Source organism: Pieris rapae, chromosome 4 (genome assembly GCF_905147795.1).
Source record: "Pieris rapae chromosome 4, ilPieRapa1.1, whole genome shotgun sequence".
NCBI lineage: Eukaryota > Metazoa > Arthropoda > Insecta > Lepidoptera > Pieridae > Pieris > Pieris rapae.
The window spans coordinates 925,014-949,635 of record NC_059512.1 but is presented as its reverse complement, the minus strand read 5'-3'; the positions used below and the strand labels follow the sequence as shown (position 1 = coordinate 949,635).

General features: G+C 33.5%; 2 protein-coding genes across 5 annotated transcripts; one reads left to right on the top strand and one right to left on the bottom strand.

Annotated features, from left to right (window-relative positions):
- Positions 1-184: 184 nt before the first annotated feature.
- LOC110997137 (valine--tRNA ligase) lies at positions 185-16,124 on the bottom strand. Of its 2 annotated transcripts, XM_022265138.2 has the most exons (19): positions 15,842-16,124; positions 15,452-15,619; positions 15,073-15,206; positions 14,539-14,697; positions 13,888-14,149; positions 12,807-12,937; positions 12,288-12,385; positions 11,942-12,066; positions 10,682-10,827; positions 9,379-9,580; positions 7,545-7,646; positions 6,399-6,584; positions 5,444-5,550; positions 4,630-4,857; positions 3,845-3,986; positions 2,745-2,918; positions 1,674-1,868; positions 1,156-1,434; positions 185-499 (listed from the first exon to the last, which is right to left on the bottom strand). In XM_022265138.2, the coding sequence occupies exons 1-19, from the start codon at positions 16,004-16,006 to the stop codon at positions 284-286; spliced, it is 3,219 nt and encodes a 1,072-aa protein (XP_022120830.2). In that variant the 5' UTR covers positions 16,007-16,124; the 3' UTR covers positions 185-283. The 2 variants fall into 2 exon arrangements, with proteins under 2 accessions (XP_022120830.2, XP_022120831.2); XM_022265139.2 differs by lacking the exon at positions 7,545-7,646 and having other exon boundaries at positions 15,842-16,123.
- A 1,339-nt stretch (positions 16,125-17,463) lies between these two features.
- Positions 17,464-24,424, top strand: LOC110997147 (transformer-2 protein homolog alpha). Of its 3 annotated transcripts, none has more exons than XM_022265163.2 (8): positions 17,464-17,681; positions 17,801-17,931; positions 18,520-18,664; positions 19,623-19,751; positions 20,367-20,542; positions 21,293-21,337; positions 21,770-21,924; positions 24,111-24,424. In XM_022265163.2, exons 1-8 carry the CDS (start codon positions 17,667-17,669, stop codon positions 24,134-24,136), a joined length of 822 nt encoding a protein of 273 aa, XP_022120855.1. In that variant the 5' UTR covers positions 17,464-17,666; the 3' UTR covers positions 24,137-24,424. The 3 variants fall into 3 exon arrangements, with proteins under 3 accessions (XP_022120855.1, XP_022120856.1, XP_022120857.1); XM_022265164.2 differs by having other exon boundaries at positions 17,465-17,681; positions 19,626-19,751; XM_022265165.2 differs by having other exon boundaries at positions 17,465-17,681; positions 23,902-24,424.
- Positions 24,425-24,622: the final 198 nt, after the last annotated feature.

Below are 24,622 nucleotides of genomic sequence, written 5' to 3'. Positions count from 1 at the left end.
CGACAACGAAATAAAAGAATGTTTCGCTTTAAAGGAAAAGGATGTTCGTTGAATACAATTTTTATTCAAAAATTTTTACTGCCGAGACGATTAGCCTTAAAACAGTTGGATTTATTTTCGGCGAAACAAAATCATAGACAACCATTAGGATTTCAGTTTTAAGACGCAATAAATATTACCCTCATTTTGCAATAAAATACATTTATTTATAAAAGAAAATAAATAACTTTACAACACATTGCTTACATTAGAAAACATTTCATTAGAAAACAGTTCAATTTATTTAAAACACTTTAAGTGTTTGTATAGCAGTTTCAAGTCTCAACATTTCTCCTTCGGTAGTGGTTAATTTTTCTGAGTTTGCCTTTTGAACATCTAATGGTACTTTCGTCTCGTAATCATCCACAGCCATGGATTGCTTGAGTTTTTTCAATGATTGTTCCAGAGCGTCTTTCTTCTTTTCAAGTTTGACTATCTCTTTTTCTGCGTCGACCAGACCCTAGGAAGAATAATTTTAAAATTGTAAATCTTGTGGAAACACCAATTTCTAATATGGTTTTTTCTAATGTCCTATACATAAACTAGTCTAGTAAATAGATATTTATGTTAAACCTCAATTATCTGATCTCTATTATTTTCTATCAAATTAATTACGAGCTGATGATTAAAAAAAAACAAAAATTATGAGATGCGACAGTTCCCTCGGACATTAGAAATCAACATTGTGAAACTCAAATTCTAATTGTGTCAGGCATTGAAGACAATATTTTTAGACGCGTTCTTTGTTACTAGAGGTCGTGTTGGTGTTGCTACACCATTCTATCCTGTCTTCGGCAAGCCTTAGGGTCTATTTATTAATTCAATATAACATTTATTTTCTTAAAATTCTCATTTCAAATCAATTTTTAGTTAAACTTTCGCATGTAACCATAAAAACTAGTCTTGCCTGTTCCGCGCGTATGAGTGCGTGTACGCAAATGCGCACGCCCGCATCTACGTTTGGCTTATACTTGGATGCCCCTATGCCTAACTTTTTATATTATTTTGTAAACGTTACAATTAATTAATTTAAAAATGGTAATTTTATCGTTGCATTTTTGTATTTCTAACAAAAGCAAAAAATATTCTTATATAAAATTGTCAAAGAAAAATTACCTTCAAATACAGATGCACCTCAATCTTATCCGATATTGGCAAGATAGAACATCCCGTTGGAGGCGCTTCATCCACAAACCTACTGTTGGCAAGGCATTGCATCTTCTCGAACACATCTTTAAGAATCTTCAATTCCTCACTGAGAATCAAATAAACATCTGTTTTCGTCTTGTTAGGGATGTTGTATTCGGAGCGAGTCGATCTAATAGCGTGAATAATTTTCATCACATTTTCTACATCAGTTTCTAGGTTTTTGCATTGCCACGGCGTGTCTGAAGCCTGAAATTTTTATATATGTATTTTTTTTTTTTGAAAATAGATTATTGGTCATGTCTTTGAATATTATAGAAAAGTTGGTTTCCGTTCAAAAGCACTTTATTTCAAAATTACATTAACATAGTAACATTTAAGGATACTTGTATATGCGGGTTTTTTACCTATCCCGTTTGCACACTTTGATTACACCAATCTTACGGCATCTAAAAGTTTCCAATATATATTTTTCGACGAATACTTACAACAGGATAAGCAGCCACACAAATGGACGGACAAGAAGCATCAGCTCTTGGAAGTCGCTGGTATAGCTCCTCAGTCACGAAAGGCATAAACGGACTCAGAAGCTTCAGACCATACTCCAACACAGTGTACAAAGTACGTCTCGCCGCTTCTTTCTCGGATTCCGAGCCTTGAGCAAATACGGGTTTTAAATATTCCTAAAAAATAACACCAAAGTTAAAAAATAATTTACCCACACGAAATAAAAAAAATTATCTATGGCGCTACACGCTTCTTGGTAATTTGTCAGTCTAATAGGCAAGTAGGAAATCTTTTGTGACTGACACATAAGGTCAAGTTTTTGGGTCTAAGTCAATCCGGTTTCCCCCCGATGTTTTCCTTCACCGTTCGAGCGAATGTTTCATAGAAAGTCTATTGGTACAGCCGGGGTTGAACCTACGACCTCATGAGAGTCGCACGAAGCCAACACTGCTCTTATATTTGAAACAGTAGGAAGAGAATTGTGAACTAAATAAATAGAAATCGTCCACAGATGAATAATTATGTAAATAATTTATTAAGAACGATATATAAATGCAGGAATTGCTTAACCAAATCTTATAAAAAAATTATAAACAATCTAAAACAATACAAAATAAATTAACCAATCACTAAAAATCGAATCTCACTGATTCATGCATTGCGATGCAATACAAAAGAACAAGAAATACAAGAATTACAAAAGATAAGATATAGTTAAGAAATGTGTATGCAGAAGAGTTTTAGAAGATGATAGGGAGGTAGCCAATCGTATGGAGTCGGGCAGCCTATTCCTCTAGAGGCTGTTTTAGCGCAGAGGAAACAGTCACCCACGTAGTCCTGGAATGCGAGGCTGTGGCTAAACAACATACAGAAATTCTGGGAACAGTGAGGTCGCTCCGAGAAGCCTGCAAAGTGCCCAGGAAGCTTCTGTGCTTCTGGAAGGAGTTAGGCTGGCTTAGCTAGCCAGGACTTCACGCACAACGGCCCTATTTAGAGTCTAATTGCGGAAACGGAGTCCCCACACACACATACACGCCTATTCCATAACTTACCAAGTACACATCACAGAGATCATAGAGCCACAGGTTATAGCAGGCGGTGGTGGCTGCTGGGAAATCGTAGTTCTGGAACCCTTCGTTCGTTTTATTCACTGCGTTGGACAATCGTGACATCATCCACTTGTCTACCATTGACAGAGTCGACGGTAGCGAACCCGATTCATGTACCTGGACGACAATTTAATTTAAATTACAAAATATATTTTAAAATAGAAACACCAATTAAACAATGATATATGCAGAATGCGTGTGTCATGTGGAACATGGTGTAATGGTTGCAGCTTCTTACAAATCTTGTGTAAAGCAAGAAAAAAAATATCGCGATTAAAAAGAGTGGCGGAGAGTTTACTGTAAGTTCTTCTCTTCCGTTCTACGCCCTTGACTTGAGAAGTGGCAGTAAATGTAAAACTAGAAGCATTTCTTGTATATTTCTCTTTCTAAGTGTACATTATGTTGTATAGGTAACTATATGAAAAAATGATTTTTGACTTGACTTGATGTGTATCTATGTGTAACTGAAAATTGTGTGTTAATCAATTGTGAGTGGCGTCAAAAGAAATAATAGAAAAAATAGATGAAATAATTAAAAAAGAACTAATACAGTATTAGTGTGTAATGTTATAAACGTATTGAATTTGCCAAACGCGCCTGACATTTAGCACTAAGTCTTGGCTTTTGAAAAAATAAATTTTTCTATGTCTGCCTACACCGAGAAAGTACAACCGCACTTAAAAATTAAGCTAGGCTTTTATTAAGCTATGTATATAATTATGTTATATTAAGCGCACGCGAAAAGTACGCCTTGAATTGGATTTCAACATCTAATCTAAGGTTTAATATGTACTTATCATGGCATGACTGAGGTGCCAAAAACTAACACAAACACAGCACACAATTATAATAACTCTTAAATACACTCTCACACACCCATTCACACTTAATGTCTTATACCAGGTTTGTTTGGGGACTAGCGAAATAAATTTGGTCACATCCAATTTGTCATGAATGGGGACCGGAGGGTATGAAACTAAAATCCTGATAAATTGTATTTTCTTTTGTGGTGAAAACTAACTATAAAATGGGTCTATAATTACCTTATAAACCGTATCTTTAGGGAAGTACATGAGTGCGAATTTAGTTGCGTTCCATAACTTATTGCAGAAGAATCTATATCCTTGCACTCGAAGAATGTCCAAGTTCAAATCACGGCCTTGTGTCATCGCACATAGAGCAAATCTAAAAATGTACAAATAACATAAATACGAAGTAAATTATTCATAAACATAATTAATATATCTTTATTTTATTACAAAAACATATACGACACAAGCATAATGAATAAAATGTATAAAAAATAACGCGTTTTATTAAATTGGCTACAAATGTTTTGGGTGATTCTATGTTGTCAGTGGATATGATTGCTTTTAAACCATTGATTATTTTGAAATAAGCTAAATTTATGTCATAAACAATTTGAAAGGATTTTTAAACCATTTATATTACTCATTAGGGACTCTGGGAACTATACAATTATATATTTTTAAATATAAAAAAACGCTACTCTCCACAAGATGGCGGCGCACTATGACAGTCCGAAACAAAAGACAACTTTTAGCGAGCTTTTTTCAGTCATGCTGTCATCGTGAATTTGACTAATCTGTGTCTGTTTTGTGTCACGTGACTGACAACGTAAAACCAACATTTTTAACAGGATATTTAAAAAAAATGTTTGGTTATTTACGAGTTCTTTTCTACATAACAATTTTAAGTAATTTTTGCCTTGGTCTCCATACAATGCGTTTCTATTAAACCAGAAAATACACAATTCAGCTAGTTAAAATGTTATATGAATTTCAATTGTAGAGGGTCAAAGACTAACCTAAGAGCATCAGTTCCGCACTCAGGTATGCCATTCGGGTAATCCTGCTTCTGACCCTGCTTCGCCTTCTCAATCTCGCGTGGATCCAGGTTCGATTCCGCAAGTTGAGCGTGCAACTCCTCCAATGTGATTCCCGTTACAACGTCCACTGGGTCAATGACGTTGCCCAGAGATTTTGACATCTTGCGACCATGGGCGTCTCGGACCATTGGGTGAAGGTATACTTCTCTGAAACAATATATTACTTTTAATTAATTAATATTAAATTTATCATATTTACTCTAAAATATTTGTTAGAGATGTCATTTGTTTTATTAGAATGACAACACCACGCAATATCATAGACATCTTAAAGAAATTAGTGGCGCTAGGTTTTTAGGTCTAGGCCTCAGATCTCTGTATTTGTGCGATGATCATTTGTCTGATAATTTGTCAATCTAATAGGAGCACACGCACGTTCGCTTTTTGGGTCCCAGACAAGCCGATTTCCCTACGTCGTTTTCCTTCACAGTGCGATCGAACGTAAATAATGTCCATTGGTGCACAGCCGGGGATTGAACCTACGACCTCAGGGCGCACGCTGAAGCCACTAAGTCAACTGCTCATCAATGACATCTTAAAGCTTGTAAATTGTCAATGTGTCCATATCAAAATATTGATAACTATCCAATATTAATCGCTTCTAATTTGCGTCGATATGAAAATAAATAGCTTAAAACATATACAACGTAACAATCCGAATATAAGATGAAAGTTATCAAAAATGTTCCCTAGATTTTATATGTTGTATATGATATATTGTATATTGACTCACTTGAATGGTAGTTTCCCCATTAAACGTTGGCCGAAGAAGACCATACGGGCCACCCAGAAGAAAAGAATATCATGCCCAGTCTCCAATAATGTTGTAGGATAGAAAGCCTTTGGACAAACACAAATAACATTATACAGTCTAATATTAGACAGCAAAAATAGACTCATTCTCAAAATAACTTAAGTCATACATTTAGAATATATTAATATTTACTACCAGTTCGCAAGGGCGTAGAGAGGGCCAGAAACTCTCGCCACTTTATTAAATCGCCAAGTTTAGAGCCATACAAATTGTTTGAACTGGAGCAAATCAATCCCAAGGATTAGGATCATTTAAATAATCGTCAAATTTATAAAAAGCTTTATTGATTAATTTACGTTTAACGGGTTTGAATTTACTCAGTGGTAATTCTCTAATTTCGCTTGGGAGTTTGTTGTAAAAATGAATACTATTTCCATACAAGGAGTGCTTTATCTTCTGGAGCCTGGTTGGTCATACGCTTAGATAAAACTTGCTGAGTTTCTTGCCCGTTCTTCTCAGAACAAGACCTCCTGGTAGTCTTGCGAACGGATGGCGTAGTTTTACTCTTTCGCGAATTTTGTAAACGTTTTTGACATTAATAAGCATGCCTTAAGTCGCATCTAAACTGAATAAATAAATTTTGATTTGATTTGATTTGATAAGTTCTGTTTCGAGTATGACACTGGTGAAATTTACCATTTGTTTTAAAATCGTTAATATTTTTTGGACATACAACAATGCTTCAAGACTATATTATAGTGTCATAATATTTAATTCCTTAATTTTTTTCCATTTCCTTAAATGGACTTTGAATATAATATATACTACCAATTATTTAGAATAATAAAAAAAAATACGTAACACGCCCATTCAACAAATTCTTCAATTTATTTAGATAAATAAATAAATTAAATAATAGTTTTAATGTGCTTACCTTCAAGTCCTCCGTTTCATCCGGCCAGCCGAATATCGCGAACGGGAACAGCCCTGATGAGAACCAAGTGTCCAAGACATCCTCATCTCGTTTCAATGTGACATCTTCAGAGGCCACATTGAACTTGGTCGCTGCTTTTTTTCGAGCATCATCTTCTGAATGAGCCGATACCCATAATTCTTCTTTCTGGGAGAGTAATCCCTCATTAGAAAATATACTGTTTAAAAATTTTGATATAACAAACTTTTCTTACCCCCTTTATCTTATCTTATCTAGTAAGTTAATGCATAGGAGCCGTGCAATTATTCCCTAAGGAGTGGGGAAAACTGATTTTCTTGTATGGTGATTACGTCAACAATAATTAGCTATTTCATTTTTTACACATATTACCCACACATTGTCTACGCATAAAAACGAAATGCATTTTCGAGAATTCCAACAAAATATTAATACGTTTATGTACTATTGTTTTTGAGAGCTACTTTTGCAGTAAATCTGCTAACATAATAGTTGAACGACCCCATGTAAAGAAAAAAAGATTTTTAGTTTTAAATGTCTTTTACGTGGCTTTTGTGCGTTCTATTTGGGTCTTCAGTAATGTTCAGAAGCTTAAAAAAATATAATAGGTTACGGTTAAGTCGAGAAGTCAATAAATTTAGGATAGGTCTTAGATAATATTAGGATGTTATGTCAAACTGCCGCAAAACAGACGCAAACAATAATTATATTGTTTGCGTGTGATTGTGATCATTGATCAGTGATCAGATGCAATCTAATAATTGCAAAATCACACGACTTAATAATATGGTCAGAACATACTCACATCAGTACTTCTGGAATATCAATGGGGATATATCAAAGTATTTAGCGGGCCTACTGATTAAATCAAGAGATAAATTCTATAAAAAAATTAACTGGAGATAAAATATCTGTAGCAAAACACGTTCTACAAAAGTGAAGAGCGAAACAAAACGAAAGCGAAAATGCAACTAAAAACAAAAGTAAAAAAAAGATTAATATCACGTCAAAAATCCTGATAAAATATCAAAGAAAACTGTTACAAACGAATGCTCTATTAATATTCTCTAAAGTAAATGGATAATAAAAGTGTAGCATTTGCAAGCAAAAAACGACATGCGTACATACATTTATCTGTGTTCGTACGAATCGCGTACGTTTCGGCGCTTTCTTCCGGCCCGAGCGAGTGCGTCGCCGGTGCGGTTTTACGTACACTCGCTCTTCGGTACCCTTTAAGCGTTTATTGTTTTAAAATGGCGAATTTCACTTGCGTACATGGCATATAACATAATTAAGTTCTTTAACATGTGAACAACATTTTGTAAAATAAAATCTTGAGTAAGATGGTCTTTATCGCCAATTCTTCTCGTCCGTTCAAGGACCTTAATTTGAAAACTGGCAGCAAGCCATTAATTTAAAACAAAGTTCTGTTTATATAAAATTGCCGACACATTACAAATGCGCGGAAAAATTTAAGGGAAAAATTGGTTGCGATTGTTCAGTTTGAATTAAGTATTGAACAAAGTCTAACTTCAATTATTCCTTGGGAAAAAATTTTTTTATCTGCATCGACAACGCCCAGCATTCCGTAAGTTCGTCATCATGCGATAATCAGAATACCATAGGTTACCTATTTACTATTGGTTCCCCATAGGATATATGTAGTCTTATATAGACTTCCTTTTACAGTTTTTTCACAATGTCAAGACACGCGTGAATTACTGGACTAGTATTTTCACCGATCAATATTGCCAACTCTACCGTTCAGGTAGCGTCCAAACAAACTGAAATAACGAGAATGTAACCCGCCCTCTCTGATCCCACAATTCAAAGACTCAATAACACCTTAAAACACCCATAAAACCTTAGCTTGTTTGACTATGATTTCGTATTTCTCTTTGTCTGTAGGATACGTCTGAATCACCATTTCCTTTCGTACCGTATCCTTCTCTTCATGATCTTTACAATTTCCCTCAACTTCTCTAGGTTTTTGCATGTATTTCTTTCTGAAACGTACGCAAATTCAGACCCAACTTCGTCCTTGAAAAGGTCGTACCATTCACTTTGATCCATCCATCGTTTTCACTATATCTGAAGTATTTTTGAACCAGCTTTTAATTATGGCCAATGGCCATAGAATATAATTAATTTGTTTGCCCCGGCTATCAACAATGACACAACACAAAAAAGAATACAAAGAAACAACAACAACGACGACAACATCAACAATTTGTGACTAGTATAAGACATAATGTATTTATTTTATGTAACCGGAGCCAAACGGACCTTAGATTCACCTGATGCAAAGTGTTACCGCTGCCCATACTTACATTGCAACAAGGCTTGCAAGTGAGTTGACGGGCTTTTAAGAATTGTAACTCTTTTCTTGAAGGAATCACTCAGCTCAGTTGTGGAACTACGGACGTCCAGGTGATAATGATGGTACTTTGCATTTAACGCGTCCTAAATATAATATAGACCCTATTACTTAAGGACCTATGCGGTCGCCAAACTCCAAAAAAGCACATTGTTTCTTTCCAATTTTTTGTCATCGTTTCTAAAATAATAGAAATATATGGTGGAGTCAATTAGTTTATGTATCCTTTTAGAAAGATGGATACGCGATTTAAATAACTTGGCTCGGTAGAAAAAATTATCCAAACATAGCCAATTTTTGACACTTTGAATTCATTTTATTACGGAAATTTATATAGAACATGATATTGAAATTTACCCTATATATACATAGAGATACAAAATTACATTAATTTAATATTTTACATAACTAATTGTTATTACGGGACGGCGCGCCTCAGGGCTCCAGTTCTCCATTGCGCACCGCAGTCTCCCGAGACTGACACAGCAATTCTTGTTGGGATAGGGCCTTAAGTAATATGGTTCATTTTTGTACATTTTGACACATTAATACGTCAACCAAACAGTTTTTAAAACTATTATTTACCTCAATAGAATCCATTTCTGGCAATGTGACTTTATACGCGGGTATCTGATGTCCCCACCAGAGTTGCCTTGATATGCACCAGTCCCTGATATTCTCCATCCAGTGGTACCAGGTCTTCTCGTGAGCATCGGGAATAATCTTAAGTTCACCGGTTTTCACTGCTTTAATTGCTTCAGCCGCCATATTATTACAACGTATGTACCTATTAATTTATTATTTTAACTGTCTATACGGCAAAATATTTTAGTTTTAGTATTATTATATATTTCGATCGGAGGACGATTTTTCGAAGATTCTCTCGAGATAGAAAGATTAAGGTATTAGGAAAAACACTGATTTTTCATTCCGTAGAATTCTGACATTTCCTATGTGTTGCTACTAAAAAAGTTCTCCACCGAAAAAGGAAATAATTTGGCTCATTTGAGGGCAAAAAAAAATAAAATGCTCTACGTATTTATTATGTTTTACCCACAAAAATAAAATAAATATAATTCTACGTATATTTACTTACTCAAGTTACCTAATACAAAAATAACAAATATTTCAATATCACAGCAATATATCGAATTAAGTTTAATTACTTTATTTTATTCTTAAGCTGGCATCACTGCCTACTAACATCAGGTTTATTGAATCGTTTAATAAAAGGCTATCTATACTTAAGCGTTTTTTTCTGTTTGTAATGAATAGGGACGTAATTATCACTCGCCGTAAAACCACTTTTAATATGGATCACCGCACTTTATAAAAATATTCACTAACAAATAAAATGTATGTAGACTCAGATGTCCACACTAGTAATGAAATTGAAAAATGTGCCTGCCCAAAAATGTTTGTAATCTCAGACATGTCAAAAATTATAATTTAATATACCATAATATTATATTAAATTATAATAATATATTATTGTCAGAATTCAACATAATTAGAAATCAGAGTGTAATAATGTAAATATAAATACATTGTTTTTTTTTTATTCAGTTTTTCTTTGTCAGTATGCTGAAGCCTTATCTAAGCCTATATACATGGACCAGATAAAAAAAACATGGCCCTACAACATTTTCAGGTCTGGGCCTCAGATTCCTTTATCTGTTTCCTTAGCCTTGCCTCACTTAAACAGGCTACATAGCGATATGAATGCTGAGGCAATCCATTCTTGACACGGCAGGTATAAAACGCCTAAAGAGAACTAAACCTAAATTCTTGCATTATATTCACTACCCAAGAGGCCGCTAGTTAAACGACTAGGCTGTTAATTGAACGTCCAATTAAGCTAGTTGGCTGCGACATAAATAAAACTCACCACTGGGGTTTGAGCATCGGTTCAACTACATCTTTGGAACGGCTGCAAAGTGGCACAACCATCGCATTATCACTTGTTTCTCTGTACAATTTCTTTTCTTCCAAAGTCTTAATGATTTCCCGTCGGACGTCAAAGCGTTTTTTACCCTACAAACAAAAAAACTATTTATAAATCATATTTACAAGTAATTCGCTATGTTACCCTGAGATAATTTTGGATTCTAATGGCGCCCCTGAATTTAATGATTTGAGTAGCAAAACAATAAAATCAATCTAGTAGATTCAAATCAATCTAATTGAATTTCGGTATTCAGTCCTGCTGTTTTGCAGTTCATTCGTTGCAAACATATAAATGGACCACATATAAGATTATAATACCATTAAGACAAAGTTTTGCGGCAATGGTAATATTATATTAAACTTTAGAACGTCACAAAATTATTAGTAGAACAGGGCTCGTCTGGTGAACATTCAATGTTAAAAGGCTCGCGAGAGCGTTGCCGGCTTTGTAAAAAGTGTACGCTCTTTTTTAAGACTTCTTTTTCTTAATATGAATATGACGATGATATATCGAGAATTTTTTGTGTCTATGTTTTGTTGTGATCGATCAAGACAAAGCAGACAATACATTGTGATATCAAAACTATAGTATGTTTATAAATATAACTAGTGTGAGAAGATACATTATACAGTGTAATAAACACTTATCAAAGGTATATACGTTATTGATAAATTATGAATATTAAAATAAATTATGAATAATAAAAGACATGATTTTTGGTTTCATGAAAAGAGGACTACAGATTCTTAATTATTCTATCTGAGTTGAAACATGTCAATAATAAAACATAACAGCAAACCATACCCAATTTGTATGTTTCTGTTGTTTATACTTCGGTACGGCTTAACAGACCACGAAAAAATAAAAAAATCTTAAAAAAAAATCATAGATAAAACACTATTTGATACTTTTATTAATACTTCCGTTCTTACTATATTTATTGCAGAAATACAAATATTATCCTTACAGATTATGCAAAAACGATAATTTCGAGTAAAAATAAAATATATTAAAAAACATAGCATACATCACACACGCAATATTATCTGTGAATTCAATGTCGATACTGTCATAGACAACATTAAACGTTACGTCTTTGATAACGGGAATCTGTGCAAACGTATATTCTTGGCACAGATTAAAGCCATTAAAAAAAATTATATTCATTACATGAAAATAAATGATTATGCAAGTACTTACAGCGAACGGTCCACAGTTGTCCAACATCCTGCCCTCGTCATCAAATATGTTAATGAAAGGCAAATTGTGACGTTTTCCAATTTCGTAGTCATTCTGATCATGGGCCGGAGTAATTTTAACAGCACCTTAAAGTAATATATAGTCATGTTCTTTTCGCAGAAAGCCTACGGCGATATGTAGAAGAGAAATAGAAGTCAAGAAGTCATCTCTGCTACTAAGAGACTACTTAATAACTTATGTCACCTGCTTTTTTTGTTTTTTTAATATGTATGATTTTGTATATTATGGTAAAGAAGTGTAAAAATAAATGCTAAACAGTTAGATATTATCTGAAATAGATACTTACCAGTTCCAAAGTTCATGTCAACATAATCATCAGCTATCACAGGTAATTTTCTATTCACTATGGGATGGACCAAGCGTTTTCCTATAAACTTTTTATATCTGGAATATTAAAGACGGCTTCAAAAAGGATTTAATGATAAAAAAATGCTTGTTGACATAGAGTAAAAAGGAATGTCAATTGTCAGTCGCAAAATGGCGCCAATGTACAAAAATATTACGTGTTAAGACTTAGAACGCGACAGTGGCGGTATTGTGATTTACACAGAAGTCGCATTTAAAAATACAGTGAAGCAAAGTAAAAATCTTTAATTTTTTTTCTTCACAGATTTTTTTACAATTTGAATCATTTTAAAGAGTAAATATCGATTATTTAGTAAAAGTAGTTTTTTTTAAATCACATTCCTTATTTGTCTTATACAAGAACATTGCTTGATTTGTATACTTGTGTATAAATAATAAAATTGTGAATATAATCGTTTTTATCACTGAAATGTTAGTTTTTAAATTAAAAAACAATTACCTATCATCATTAGGATTCACAGCCACAGCGACATCTCCGAGCATTGTTTCCACACGAGTGGTGGCCACCACCACCTCTTCATCAGAATCCTCCATCTTATACGCAAAGTATACGATGACGCCAAACTCTACCTAAGGCATAAGACAAATTGTATATTTTTTTATTTATTTATTTTTTTATTTTATTTATTAAAGTATTAATTTAATTAAGTATTTAATCAATTGTATTGATTCTCATGTAACCATAACTTTACTTCCGAAAACGCTCACGGAGCGCTGCTCAACAATTTCATACAAAAATGTATTTATTACAGTACACGAAACAGCAGTGTTACACTAGCTGTGTTGGCCTAGTGGCTTGAGCGTGCGACTCTCATACCTGAGGTCGTAGGTTCGAACCCCGGCTGTGCACCAATGGACTTTCTTTCTATGTGCGCACTGCGCATTTAACATTTGCTCGAACGGTGAAGGAATCCATCGTGAGGAAACCGACATGTCTTAGACCCAAAAAGTCGACATGTGTTAGGCACTGGAGGATGATCACCTACTCGCCTATTAGATGGAAAAGGGATCATGAAACAGATTAAGAAATCTGAGGCCAAGACCTAAAGAGGTTGTAGATTGATTACTGATTTATTATTTTTATTTTTACTACACGAAACAGCCGGTATTTGAACCTACGAACGGAAGCTTAGATTACACTTCTAACCAACTTCCGTAAGTCAAATACGATTAGAATGAACAACTCTCTTCTAATCTCAGATTAAAATGGTATCCTAAGCTGAATACATAATGACTTTAATTTTTTAAACACACGGTCTCCTGTAAGTCGTAAACTTAGGTTGGCTTACCCCCTATGCTATAAAAATCAGTCAACATGCCATCAATTTTTGGGTCTAAAAAAATATGACAGTTGATTTTGGTAATAATAATTTCAGCAAGGCATTACATGGGGCATGGTACAAAACAGGAGAACATTGGTGTCTCACCAAATATTCCCTCTTAGAGTTGACGGGTACATTCTTCAGCTACTAGGCTAGAGTACTCAAACTGATCCATGCATATTTGTACTTTCTTCTTACCTTACTTTCATACCCTGGTATGGCCAGCAGTGTTCGTCCAGTCAACTCCACCTTATCCACTTCGATATCAGAGATTGCACTTTTTAGTGTGCACGACCAGTTGACTAATCTATTCGCTCTGTAGATGTCCCCGGCATCATGTAATCTTATGAACGCTTCATTCACGGCTCTACACATAGTGGAATCCATTGTGAACCGTTCTCGTGACCAGTCTAGTGATGACCCTAGAGACCTAAGTTGTTCATAAATACGGCCACCTTTTCTGAAATTAAAATAAATTACATCAATAAAACTAAGTTAATTTTTTTATTATATTTATTAAACAAACATTTTATTTGTCTGCCATGGAAACTTCTGTAATACTATTGTAAATACTAAAATAATTTTTTAACTGACGTAAAGTAAAGGAGGTGGTAATCAATTCAAAATTTTAATATTTTTGTATGTTCTGTCTATTCATACATATCTAATTCATTAAAGTGTGAAATGTAATTGATGTTGTTAGTGATTTTTGAATCAATCTGTCACCATGCATGCTACAGATCATGAGTAACATCAGACAGATTTTTAACTAAAATATTATGATTTTCTAATGTGTTTCTTATAATTTCAGTTTAAAATATCTCTAAACTTAAATGAGTAAGAACTCACTCTTCCTTCCAATTCCAAACACGTTTGATAAACTCTTCTCTCCCTAACTCATGTCTTGTCTTTTTCTCTTCTCGCCACAGTTTCTTCTCCACAACCACTTGGGTTGCAATACCAGCATGATCACACCCTGGGTTCCATAGAGTCATGCGACCATTCATCCTGAAATATTTTTGAACATTTATAATTATTAATTTAAATTGCTTATATAACATAGTACAATGTACGCTGTCTGTCCATATAACAAATTTTAGAAACTATTGAATGTGATTGAGCAACAGTTAATAATCGTGTACATAAACCATTTTCTACTATTAATTTGTTTTCATGAACTTATGCAACTTGTTTAATTATGCTGGGTTTGATTTCTGAAGAATCTTTGTTGGTCTTGCAGTTGGTTTGTTAGTTTTCATAAGAACAAAGAAAGTGCATTGTAATAATCAAAAATGATAAATAGGAAACTAGTTGAGAATTTGGATTTCCCAAACACAATACATATCCTATTTATCATTGTTAAAAAAAAAAAAGTTTTCATACCTGTGCCACCTTGTAATGGCATCTTCAACAGCATTAGTTAAAGCATGGCCAAGATGTAATGAGCCAGTTACATTAGGTGGAGGTATCACCATCACAAACTGACCTTTTGGGTTAGAGTCCAACACAGACTTTTTCTAAACATCAAAAACAAAATATTAATAAAGATACATTTTTTTAATTCTGTCATCTCTGAGTGAATGCTAATTTTTTAAAATCAGTTAAATGAATTATAAAATAGCAATGTTAAGAGGCTTTGTCAACAACTAACAATATGACATGAAGCTATTAAATTATTATTTTAAAAGCAGAATCAAGCACAGATACAGTTCCATTGCAAAGTATAAGACTGACATTATACTACTACTAATACTTTTAATACCCCATATTCTGGCTTGAAAAATCCTTGCTTGTCCCACCAAGCATACCAAGCAGTTTCAACATATTTTGGACTGTAGGCATCTGGCATAGGTCCAGTTATGTCTTTTCTTTCTCCAGCTGCAGTATTTGCAGTGTATACTGCACTTTCTTTTGTCTCCTTTGCTTTTTTCTGTCAAAATAAATTAACATAACTGTTAAATTGTTTTTTAATGTTATGAGAAAAACTGGCAGCAGACTAAATCACATTATGTTAATTTATTTTATAAATGATGCAATATCGAAATAATACACGTCGATAATTACTTTCACTATATCATAAACAATGTTAACCTAAAACTATCAATACGATTTCTTTTAATAATACGATATGTAACAAATATAATGAATTAACCTCTGGCTTATCTTTTGGCACAGAAGGTGCAACACTCTTTTTATCCAATTTTGCTTTCAACTTTTCTAATTTTGCAGCTTTTTTTGCTTCCTTTTCCAATTGTTTCGCTGTTTTTTCTTGAGGCTGGTCGTCTGGTAGACCATTTTGTATGTTGTTTTCACTCATTTTCAACTCACTAATTAAGTCAATTTTACTAAAAAATATAAATTGTACACATTTATACAGAAATCTTGTAGTAACACTCGTAGCACCTAACACGAAAGCACGATATTGAAATTTCAAAAATTTATTTTAACACTTTGACAGTAAATGTAAGATCAATGTCAGAATTCACTACCAAAGTGCACATTTATATAACCATCACAAACGTCATAACTGAAGTTGTATGTTTAGATTTAATGCTTAAATTAATACTTCTAATTAAGTTATTATAAATTTATTCGTAATTCGTTGTGGTTATTTCAACCATTTTTCCATAGCTTACTTAATCCTCTTTAGCTAAAGAAGAAACAATCCAAAGAAAAAAGAAAATTGTATTAAGAAAAGAAAAGATTCATGTTTAGGGTACGACAAGAAGATGATCACTCAGACTTGAAAAAAGCTAAAATGTCGTCAGCGGTCAGACAATGTATTATTGCTCATGCGTTATTCCTGAACAAGAAGATAACGTTATCGCGACCTTTGCAGATGATACTGCTATCATGTCTACGGCGGCTACTCAAAAAGAAGCGGTAGTACAACTACAAAAACCCATAAATATTGTTGGCCTGTGGACCAAAAAATGGCGTATAAGACTAAATACATAAACTTTTTCAACAAAGCATCAAATTACAATTATATTATTATACCTGCCACTATTTTTAATAATGTTAAAGTGCCGTTCCAAAATTTCGATAACTAGGTATGACGCTGGGTACCAAACTCCAATAGAAAGTCCATGTAAAAAAGAAGCAGAAGAAGTAGAGTTGGATCTCCGTTACATTAAATTGTTCTGGTTCCTTGGAAGGCATTCCACGTTAATAAATAAAAAAGCCTATTTAGTTCTTGCAGAACAAAGTTAACTTAATAGTATTACATAATTATTTTGTAAGAGAAGTAAATTATACTATTTTTTTTGTAATTATTTCTCAGTTATTTTGCAAGAAAGTTCGTGAGCGGTCTACCTCTTGTTCGTTACCCAATAGGGCTGGGCCACCCTACTGGGTCACCCTTATGGTCCATAGAATAAATATTATTTTGGTGATTTAAATCAATTTAATTTACTAATGTTTTTTTAAATAAAACTTTTTTATTAATTTTAATATTTATAGTTAATTACTGCTGCATTTCAGTTATTTTTTTCCATACGCCAAAGAAGTATAACTTTTAACGCGTGTACGTGTGTAAGTACACTCACTATTTTTTTTATTCCAGGTACGTTGGAGCACGGGGCCCCTAAATCCGCGGGATTGTAGCATTTGCTACTCTTGTTACGCGAGACAACGTATAAAGTCATTTCACGGCATTTCTTTCTCGTATTCTGTTTCCGATTTTCGTTATTTGTTAGTGTCTGAATTTTGTCAAGCAAAATTTTGACAGCTGACAAAACATATCGTTCACATCTGTGGATTGTGACTACAGTAGCTTTTCTCCCCACCCGCTTCGTACCGCCCGTGGTCGCAAGTTGTAAACCGCGCGGCGCCAATCTTCGCCATTTTGTTTTTCTTGAAAACCGCATTGTCGGCACCCGTGTTGGAGTGCTTATAATTGTGAAGTTTTTAGTTTTTATTGCTATAATTGTGTGTATTTCATTAATTTGTTGTTATTTGATTTGATTTTCTCCAAGATGTCGGATCGAGAGGTAAGAATAAGTTATTTGTGATACATCCGTAATTAGTTACTGTTTCCCGAATTCAATTGTTATTTTGCCGGTGGCTTTAAACGCGTGGTATTTTACGCTATTTAATGTGCTATTTTCAGAGGAGCCGTTCTAGAACCCGCAATGGGTCTCGCGAGCCTGTACCAAAGCCTCCAGCCATGTCTCGCCATAGCAGAAGCCGGTCTAGAACACCTCCCCCGCCTAAATCATCAAGTCGAAAATACAGGAGCCCGTAAGTCCTGATGATGTTTTGCAGTCACCTCGTGTATTTTAAATCAAATTTCAGACAGAGAAGCAGTCATTATTGCCTGGAATTGTTAAACATTTCCGTAGCATTTTTTATCGATGTAACCTCGCCGTCAAGGCAACAAATTGCGCAACGATCAAACAATTCTAAAAAGCTAATTTGACTGAGTAGAAGTATTTCAAACTTTGAGTCAGTTTATACTATAGAACTGTACACAACTTAAACATAAGAATTGGTTATTTAAATTTTTGTTTGCCAAAAAATTTGATGTTTAAACAACATCTTTATCAGTAACATTAACATTGTACTGGCGATAAGGCTTGTAAAATTTTACGATTACTAAAATGCTAGTAATTTTATAGCTAGCTAGCAATACTAGAAATTATGCATATTCATACAAATCCACATATTTATAAACATAACCAACAATGTCCTGTGTTTATCTTTTCTCTATTTAACCTGCTCAAGTTTTGGTTAAATTTATTTAAAAACCATGCTGAAGACAGTAACGGCTAAAACCTACTAACTTATTAAGGAAGTATTGAGTATGGATACTAATGAAGGATACTCTAGGTCGCGTTCCCGCTCGGTGTCACCACGGCGCTACCGCTCAACCCGTTACTCACGCTCTCGCTCCCGGTCATATTCACGAGGCCGGTCCCATTCACACAGCCCTATGTCATCCAGGCGCCGGCATACTGGTGACCGGGTGAGTCTGGTTAGTAATTTGAATAGACTCCGGACGTTTCTTCTTTGCTCACTAAAATGGATGCTTGCTTCCTATATGTATTGTTGCCATAGCAACAGCATATTTTATTAACAGTATATATTGAGAATCACATAAAATTATATGAAAATTTCATATAAAATAGTAAAACGAATCTATTTATGACAATCACAATAATCGTTTGGTAACAATATAGGAAGAATGAGCCGTAACCATTTGTTAGTAAAGTTATTAAATTTTTAATAGCTTTTTGACAATGGAATCCATTGCTGAGCAGTGAAAAAACGTCCTTGAAAGTTTAGAATAGAAATGTATTTTAAATAGTTTTTGTAATATGTATTTACGAGTACTAATGTAATAAAAACTAATGTAACTTTTTAGATTAATTGTTAACTGGTTGGTTAAATAGTTCAAATTACTGAGTAGAAATGTAACATTGTATATTTAAATTGTATTTTAGAATTCTGTGCTAACATTAATTTCTTTTATCCCAGATAGCGGAGATTAAGAAGAACTGGTTGTGGGAACAGCCAGATGTTTCTGATGCCTTGATTTTCGTGTAAATTATAAATGTGTTGTTCGTAGTGATATTATTTTCCTGAGTAGTCGGCTCAGTAAAGCTCGACTCAAGTCTCATCATAGTCTTGGGGAATGTATAAAACTGGTTTGATAGTTCTTAAAATTTTCTATATCTTTGATTAATTGTATTTAAAGATTTGTCTACAATTTTTTTAACTCATTAATTTAGAAGAAAACAGTAAATTTTTTTTACATGCAGCTAATACTAGAAATTCAAACGTTGTAAATGTTTTTTTTAAGTGCCTTTAGCCGTATTAGTGGTGATTTCTTAAACAAAACTATGAAACTACACAGGCTAATGTGTTTTTAAAGACAGCAGTCTAGCCTGTGTTATATCCATACCACAATTTTTAGGGTTTCATGTTTTCAGGAGAACCCAACACCGTCCCGTTGTCTGGGTGTTTTTGGGCTAAGTTTGTACACCACCGAACAACAAATTCACCACATATTCTCCAAATTTGGGAATGTTGATAAAGTTCAAGTAGTTATTGATGCGAAGGTATGTACAGTAGCTATTAACTAAATATCCTTTTAAAACTTATGCAAAAAAAAGTTTTTTTTACAGTTTATGGAAGATATTGCAGTTTTCATTGAAAATTTACACATTTTGTATATTCATAGGCTCTATAAAATATGCAAAATATGTCATTGATTAAAAGTTTACAATGCAATCTTTAAACATTCAAATTATTGTATAATACATAAGATTTAATTTATTATGACCTTGGTTGTTTCCAGGGTTTATTTGTTGGTAATTAAAAGATTTTATAGCTTCTTGACACAGTTTGGATAAAGCTCCTGTTTTTAGTAAATACCATACAGATAGAGACAGCGGGATTCACAATCCCATGTATAGAAACAAATCCCATGTACCAAATCCCCTTAAATATCATGTATGACTGGACTTGGCCACCAAAAATTCTTATTGTTTGTTGATAATCATACAAATCACCTTTTGTTTATATATATTTGCTTAGTAGGTAAATAACCAAATGTGTTTCTATTCAGAAGTTGTGTCTGTATCTCTAGCTTTGCTTGTAACAATATCCAGATATAAAGAGGAAATTAGAACGCTTTGGATGTAACATTTACACTTAATCCTGAATATTTTTAGACTGGCCGTTCCCGTGGATTCTGTTTTGTATATTTTGAGTCACAAGAAGATGCCAAGGTGGCAAAGAATGAGTGCACTGGGATGGAAATAGATGGTCGACGGATCAGGGTTGATTTTTCAATCACACAAAGAGCACATACTCCTACACCGGGAATATATATGGGCAAGCCTACAAAGTAAGTAAAAAATATGCTATAACAAATAATATAAATTTATTTACACGATGAAAAGAGATGTGAATATTTGTGTTAAAATAGTGCAATTAGTTATTTTTTAAACTGATGATTAATTTTGTTTCGAAGTTTGCATATGCATTATAAAAGTATTAAATTGAATATGGGTTACTCAAGAAATCAACCGTTAAGAATATATAACCAACATAGAAATGCTTGTATGAAACAATTCTTCTACGAGTTTCCTTACTGTTGGTAGAGTAATTGAGTAGATTTAGAGAGAGCCGACTTAAAGTCAGGTCAGCTCACTAAAGGCCTACTTTTACATTATAATATCTAATTAAAAGATTTATTTAATTATTGCATGAACAAAAACAAAATTATATTTTTGCACTCTCAACTATTTTCCATTCCAAGTCTACCTTGGAATATAATATATGTATGTCACATTCTAATGTTTGTGATTTTGCATGAAATAAAGATAAATTTTACTTGGAATTGTTGAATTTTCATAGTGATTATTAGTTATTTCCGTGTATCATGCAAAATACCGCTGTTAATAATAATTGGTTTCAACAGGAAAATAGTTATGTGTGATTAGTATATGTGTACTAATATAGTCATTTGAAATAAAATTATGTTTTTTTCTTATATATTTAAACTGTTTTTATTACATTTTTGAGATAATTTTTTGACAGGAAGGGTTTTTTTAATATTTGCTTTCGCCTTTCTTAAATTAACATTCTTTTGCAGTTTGAACCGAGGTGACAATGGCTATGAAAGACGTCGGGACCGAGAGTGAGTATACTCATAAAGGAATATATTCTCTTTATTTAAATACTTTTATGATAGTAATTTTTTTATTGCACTTAAATAATAACACTGGTTATTTAATTATATTAATAGAACATATTTGTATTAATTTTTAATATTGTTCATTCGCCAAGGAGCAATTCCTGGCATACTAATGCCTTGTGTTTGATTAGACAAGAAAAAATTATAATAATAAAAAATGAGAGATAATTTTTTTTAAGAACAAGGTATGTTTTAGTTGTGTTATGCGTGTGTGCTGTGGTTGTAATTGTTCCTGGCTCAGCATTATGCTAAGGAGCAGACTGTAGCGCTGGTCATTCTGCCAGAGACCACAGCAGCTAGTCACAAAAAAGAATAAAAATGCAATATTACTATTAATTAGTAGATTAGTCTTCACACATTGTTTCCAAATTTCAGCGACTATTACTACCGCGGCGGTGGTGGCGGCGGTGGCGGAGGCGGAGGCGGCTACAGGGAGCGAGACTACTACGCGAGAGGATACCGGCACCGATCTCCGTCGCCGCACTACCGCAGGTCGCGGCGCTACGAGAGGGAGCGGTCCTACTCGCCACGTAAGTGATACGCCATTTGTCGCAGTCGACATCGTCTATCGCCCAAACCCAATAAATAATGTTTAAAGAACTTTATTTCTCATTACAAAAAAACAGAAATATTTTATTTACATGAGAAACTTAATATTAATATGTATATATTATATACGAGCGAGATACACGTCGCCATTAGCCGTAACAATTTTAATTAATATTTAATTAATTAAAATTGTTACGTATTAATTTTATAATTAATTCACAATCTCAGATTGAAAACAATCTGTCCGTGACAGTCGCTCGATCTCCTATCTGCATCCCAATAACCAAAACCTACTAAGATAATCCATTTTTGACGACAGATAGAATGTACACTCTTTACCCTCATATTTTTGATAATCAATATAAACAAAATAAAGTAAATAAAACCGTACAAATAATATTAAGAGATACATTTCTATGTTTAATACATATCAAATAGCTTTTTAATTATTTTAATTAAGTTAAAATCTTTTGATAGCATATTGGCACAGTTGAATTGTCATTTTCATATAAAAGGTCTATCCACATACACAATTCCAACTATCATACATGTATCGACAGATGGCTATTACATTTTTTATTGATTGGTTGATTGGTTATTGGAACTCGTTGATCAATATTTGGATTAACATGTCCCTCTCTGATGGTTAAAAATAGATATCTCAATCCATCCCATGCCATGTTATTGGGTTTGGGCCTAAGTTAATATTAAAATTAACAATTAAAGACTTGTATTGTCCCTTTATTTTACAAAATGATAACCATCGTAACGAATGGTTGACTGATTTGTAGAAATCTAATGAACATTATAAAGCGAGCTTAAATACTTCAATATCTATTATTTGATAAGGTTATCATATTGTAAATATATGTATATTAATTAGATTTATTCAAAATAATTATCAGTTTTAAATATTCTATTTATAATCAAAAATCTGTATTGAGAGTACTTCTGATTATTTTCTTCTTAGAAAATGATTGAAAGCGTGAAACTTAAAACAATATTTGTATAAAAAATTAACTGGTAGTCTGTGCTGAAATAGAACCGGCGTGTATATGCGGGACTAATATTTACGCGTCTTTTTTTTAAATTATATACAGTATTACGCGTTTTCTTATAACAAATATTTCCGTGCCTCATAAAACACAATATTTCCTCTCGGAGCGGAGATTTCTTAACCTTTTCGGCTATTTAAATAGCGTTATAAGATTACACGAAATAACTTTTAGTGAGTTCCAAGAGTCTGAAATGTTAAAAAAACGGTTTTACTACTCGCTATTAAAAAGAGTGGCGGAGAGTTTATTGCCAGTTCTTCTCTTCCGTTCTACGCCCTTGATTTGAGAACTGGCAGTAAATGTAAGATTAGATTTTTTATGCATTTAAATACATAAAATTTCTTTTTTTGACGTTCATAAGTCTACATTATAATATTACCAACATGAATAAATGAATTTGAATTTGCTGCCTGAATTAAGAACAATGATATTTCAGTATTCAGTCTTTAAAAAAAAAGGTAATTGAGTCCGCGACCTCAAATATCACTACCATGTTCTTTCAGCAGACTCCTTTTAAATATACAAATGTTTTTGAAAGGTTTTGTGCTTTTTTCTAAAAAAATTCAATATTGAATTTGCTTAATATTTTATTAGTTACTGTGACACTATTATTAACCATTTCTCATAATCCCCAAAATAATTTAGATCTCCATCACCCTAAGCATTTACTCTTGAGGTAAGTATTATTTGAGTGCTGGAGATTTTAGTAAACTAAATTTTACCTTACCAGTCATCACGTTGGTTAAAATGAACATATCTATCCACATAGATACATATATGTATTGTAGTAAACGTTTGGTATGTATATATTTAAAGTATATAGAAGTATAGCGATGCCCCGTGTCCAGTATAATGTCGCGTGTCGTCGAGTATCGTGTATTACATGGGTTTTTGACTTTGCAGGTCGGTATTAGGTTCGCGACGTGACGTCACTTCAGCCATAACTTTTAGCACCCAAAGCCGGCCATTGCATTTATTGAACCTGTCCTCGGCTCAGCACTGAGTGCGGGTGCGATGAGGGTCCTAGTTGTAAGCAGCGCTAAGACGCCACTAGATGTACTTCTAATAAAGATTAACATTAAAGCTAATATTGATTTTGTTTGTTTGAAAAGGTATTGAAACAAGAAGTAAAGGATGAAGTTCCTTGAAAAACTAACTGTGTTGAAGTTTTGAATGTTTGAAATGTATCGGTGGCCGGACTGCGCCGAACGGTGCCTGAGCGAATTAAAAGAGTATGATCACGTGAAGCACGGAAGATCGCCCTCAGATCATAGTCTTTACATACGTTTACACACACAGATATTTTTTAAGCGACTCGTGCGTATTTCTATTCGATTCCGTAGTTGTAATTATATTTAGTTTGGTGATATTGCATTCTAGTGTAGACTTTTGTGAACGAGTTGTTAATAAATAATGATTTTTTCAAGTCATGGCTCTTCATGGTTCATTCTGCCCACCCGCTCTATCCATACTATCCTATCCGTCTATTTATGAAGGGCTTCGGATGATCACGTTCGCCCTATCTATCTATCTATATAAGAATAAGCCTTTATTCAAAAACGTTAAGGATCTGACCCGATACGTTTGGAGTCGACAGAGATTGACGTTTTTGAATATGTGCTGT

Bases quoted from the DNA above. Each gene is read 5' to 3' on its own strand.
- LOC110997147 (XM_022265163.2), top strand. The intron at 17,932-18,519 runs GTAAGTCCTGAT...AGGATACTCTAG, and splicing joins AGTCGAAAATACAGGAGCCC to GTCGCGTTCCCGCTCGGTGT. The intron at 20,543-21,292 runs GTAAGTAAAAAA...ATTCTTTTGCAG, and splicing joins TATATGGGCAAGCCTACAAA to TTTGAACCGAGGTGACAATG.
- LOC110997137 (XM_022265138.2), bottom strand. From the start codon at position 16,006: ATGAGTGAAAACAACATACAAAATGGTCTACCAGACGACCAGCCTCAA. The intron at 15,620-15,841 runs GTTAATTCATTA...TTATTTTGACAG, and splicing joins TGCCAAAAGATAAGCCAGAG to AAAAAAGCAAAGGAGACAAA. The intron at 14,150-14,538 runs GTGAGTTCTTAC...TTTTAATTTCAG, and splicing joins GTTTGGAATTGGAAGGAAGA to AAAAGGTGGCCGTATTTATG.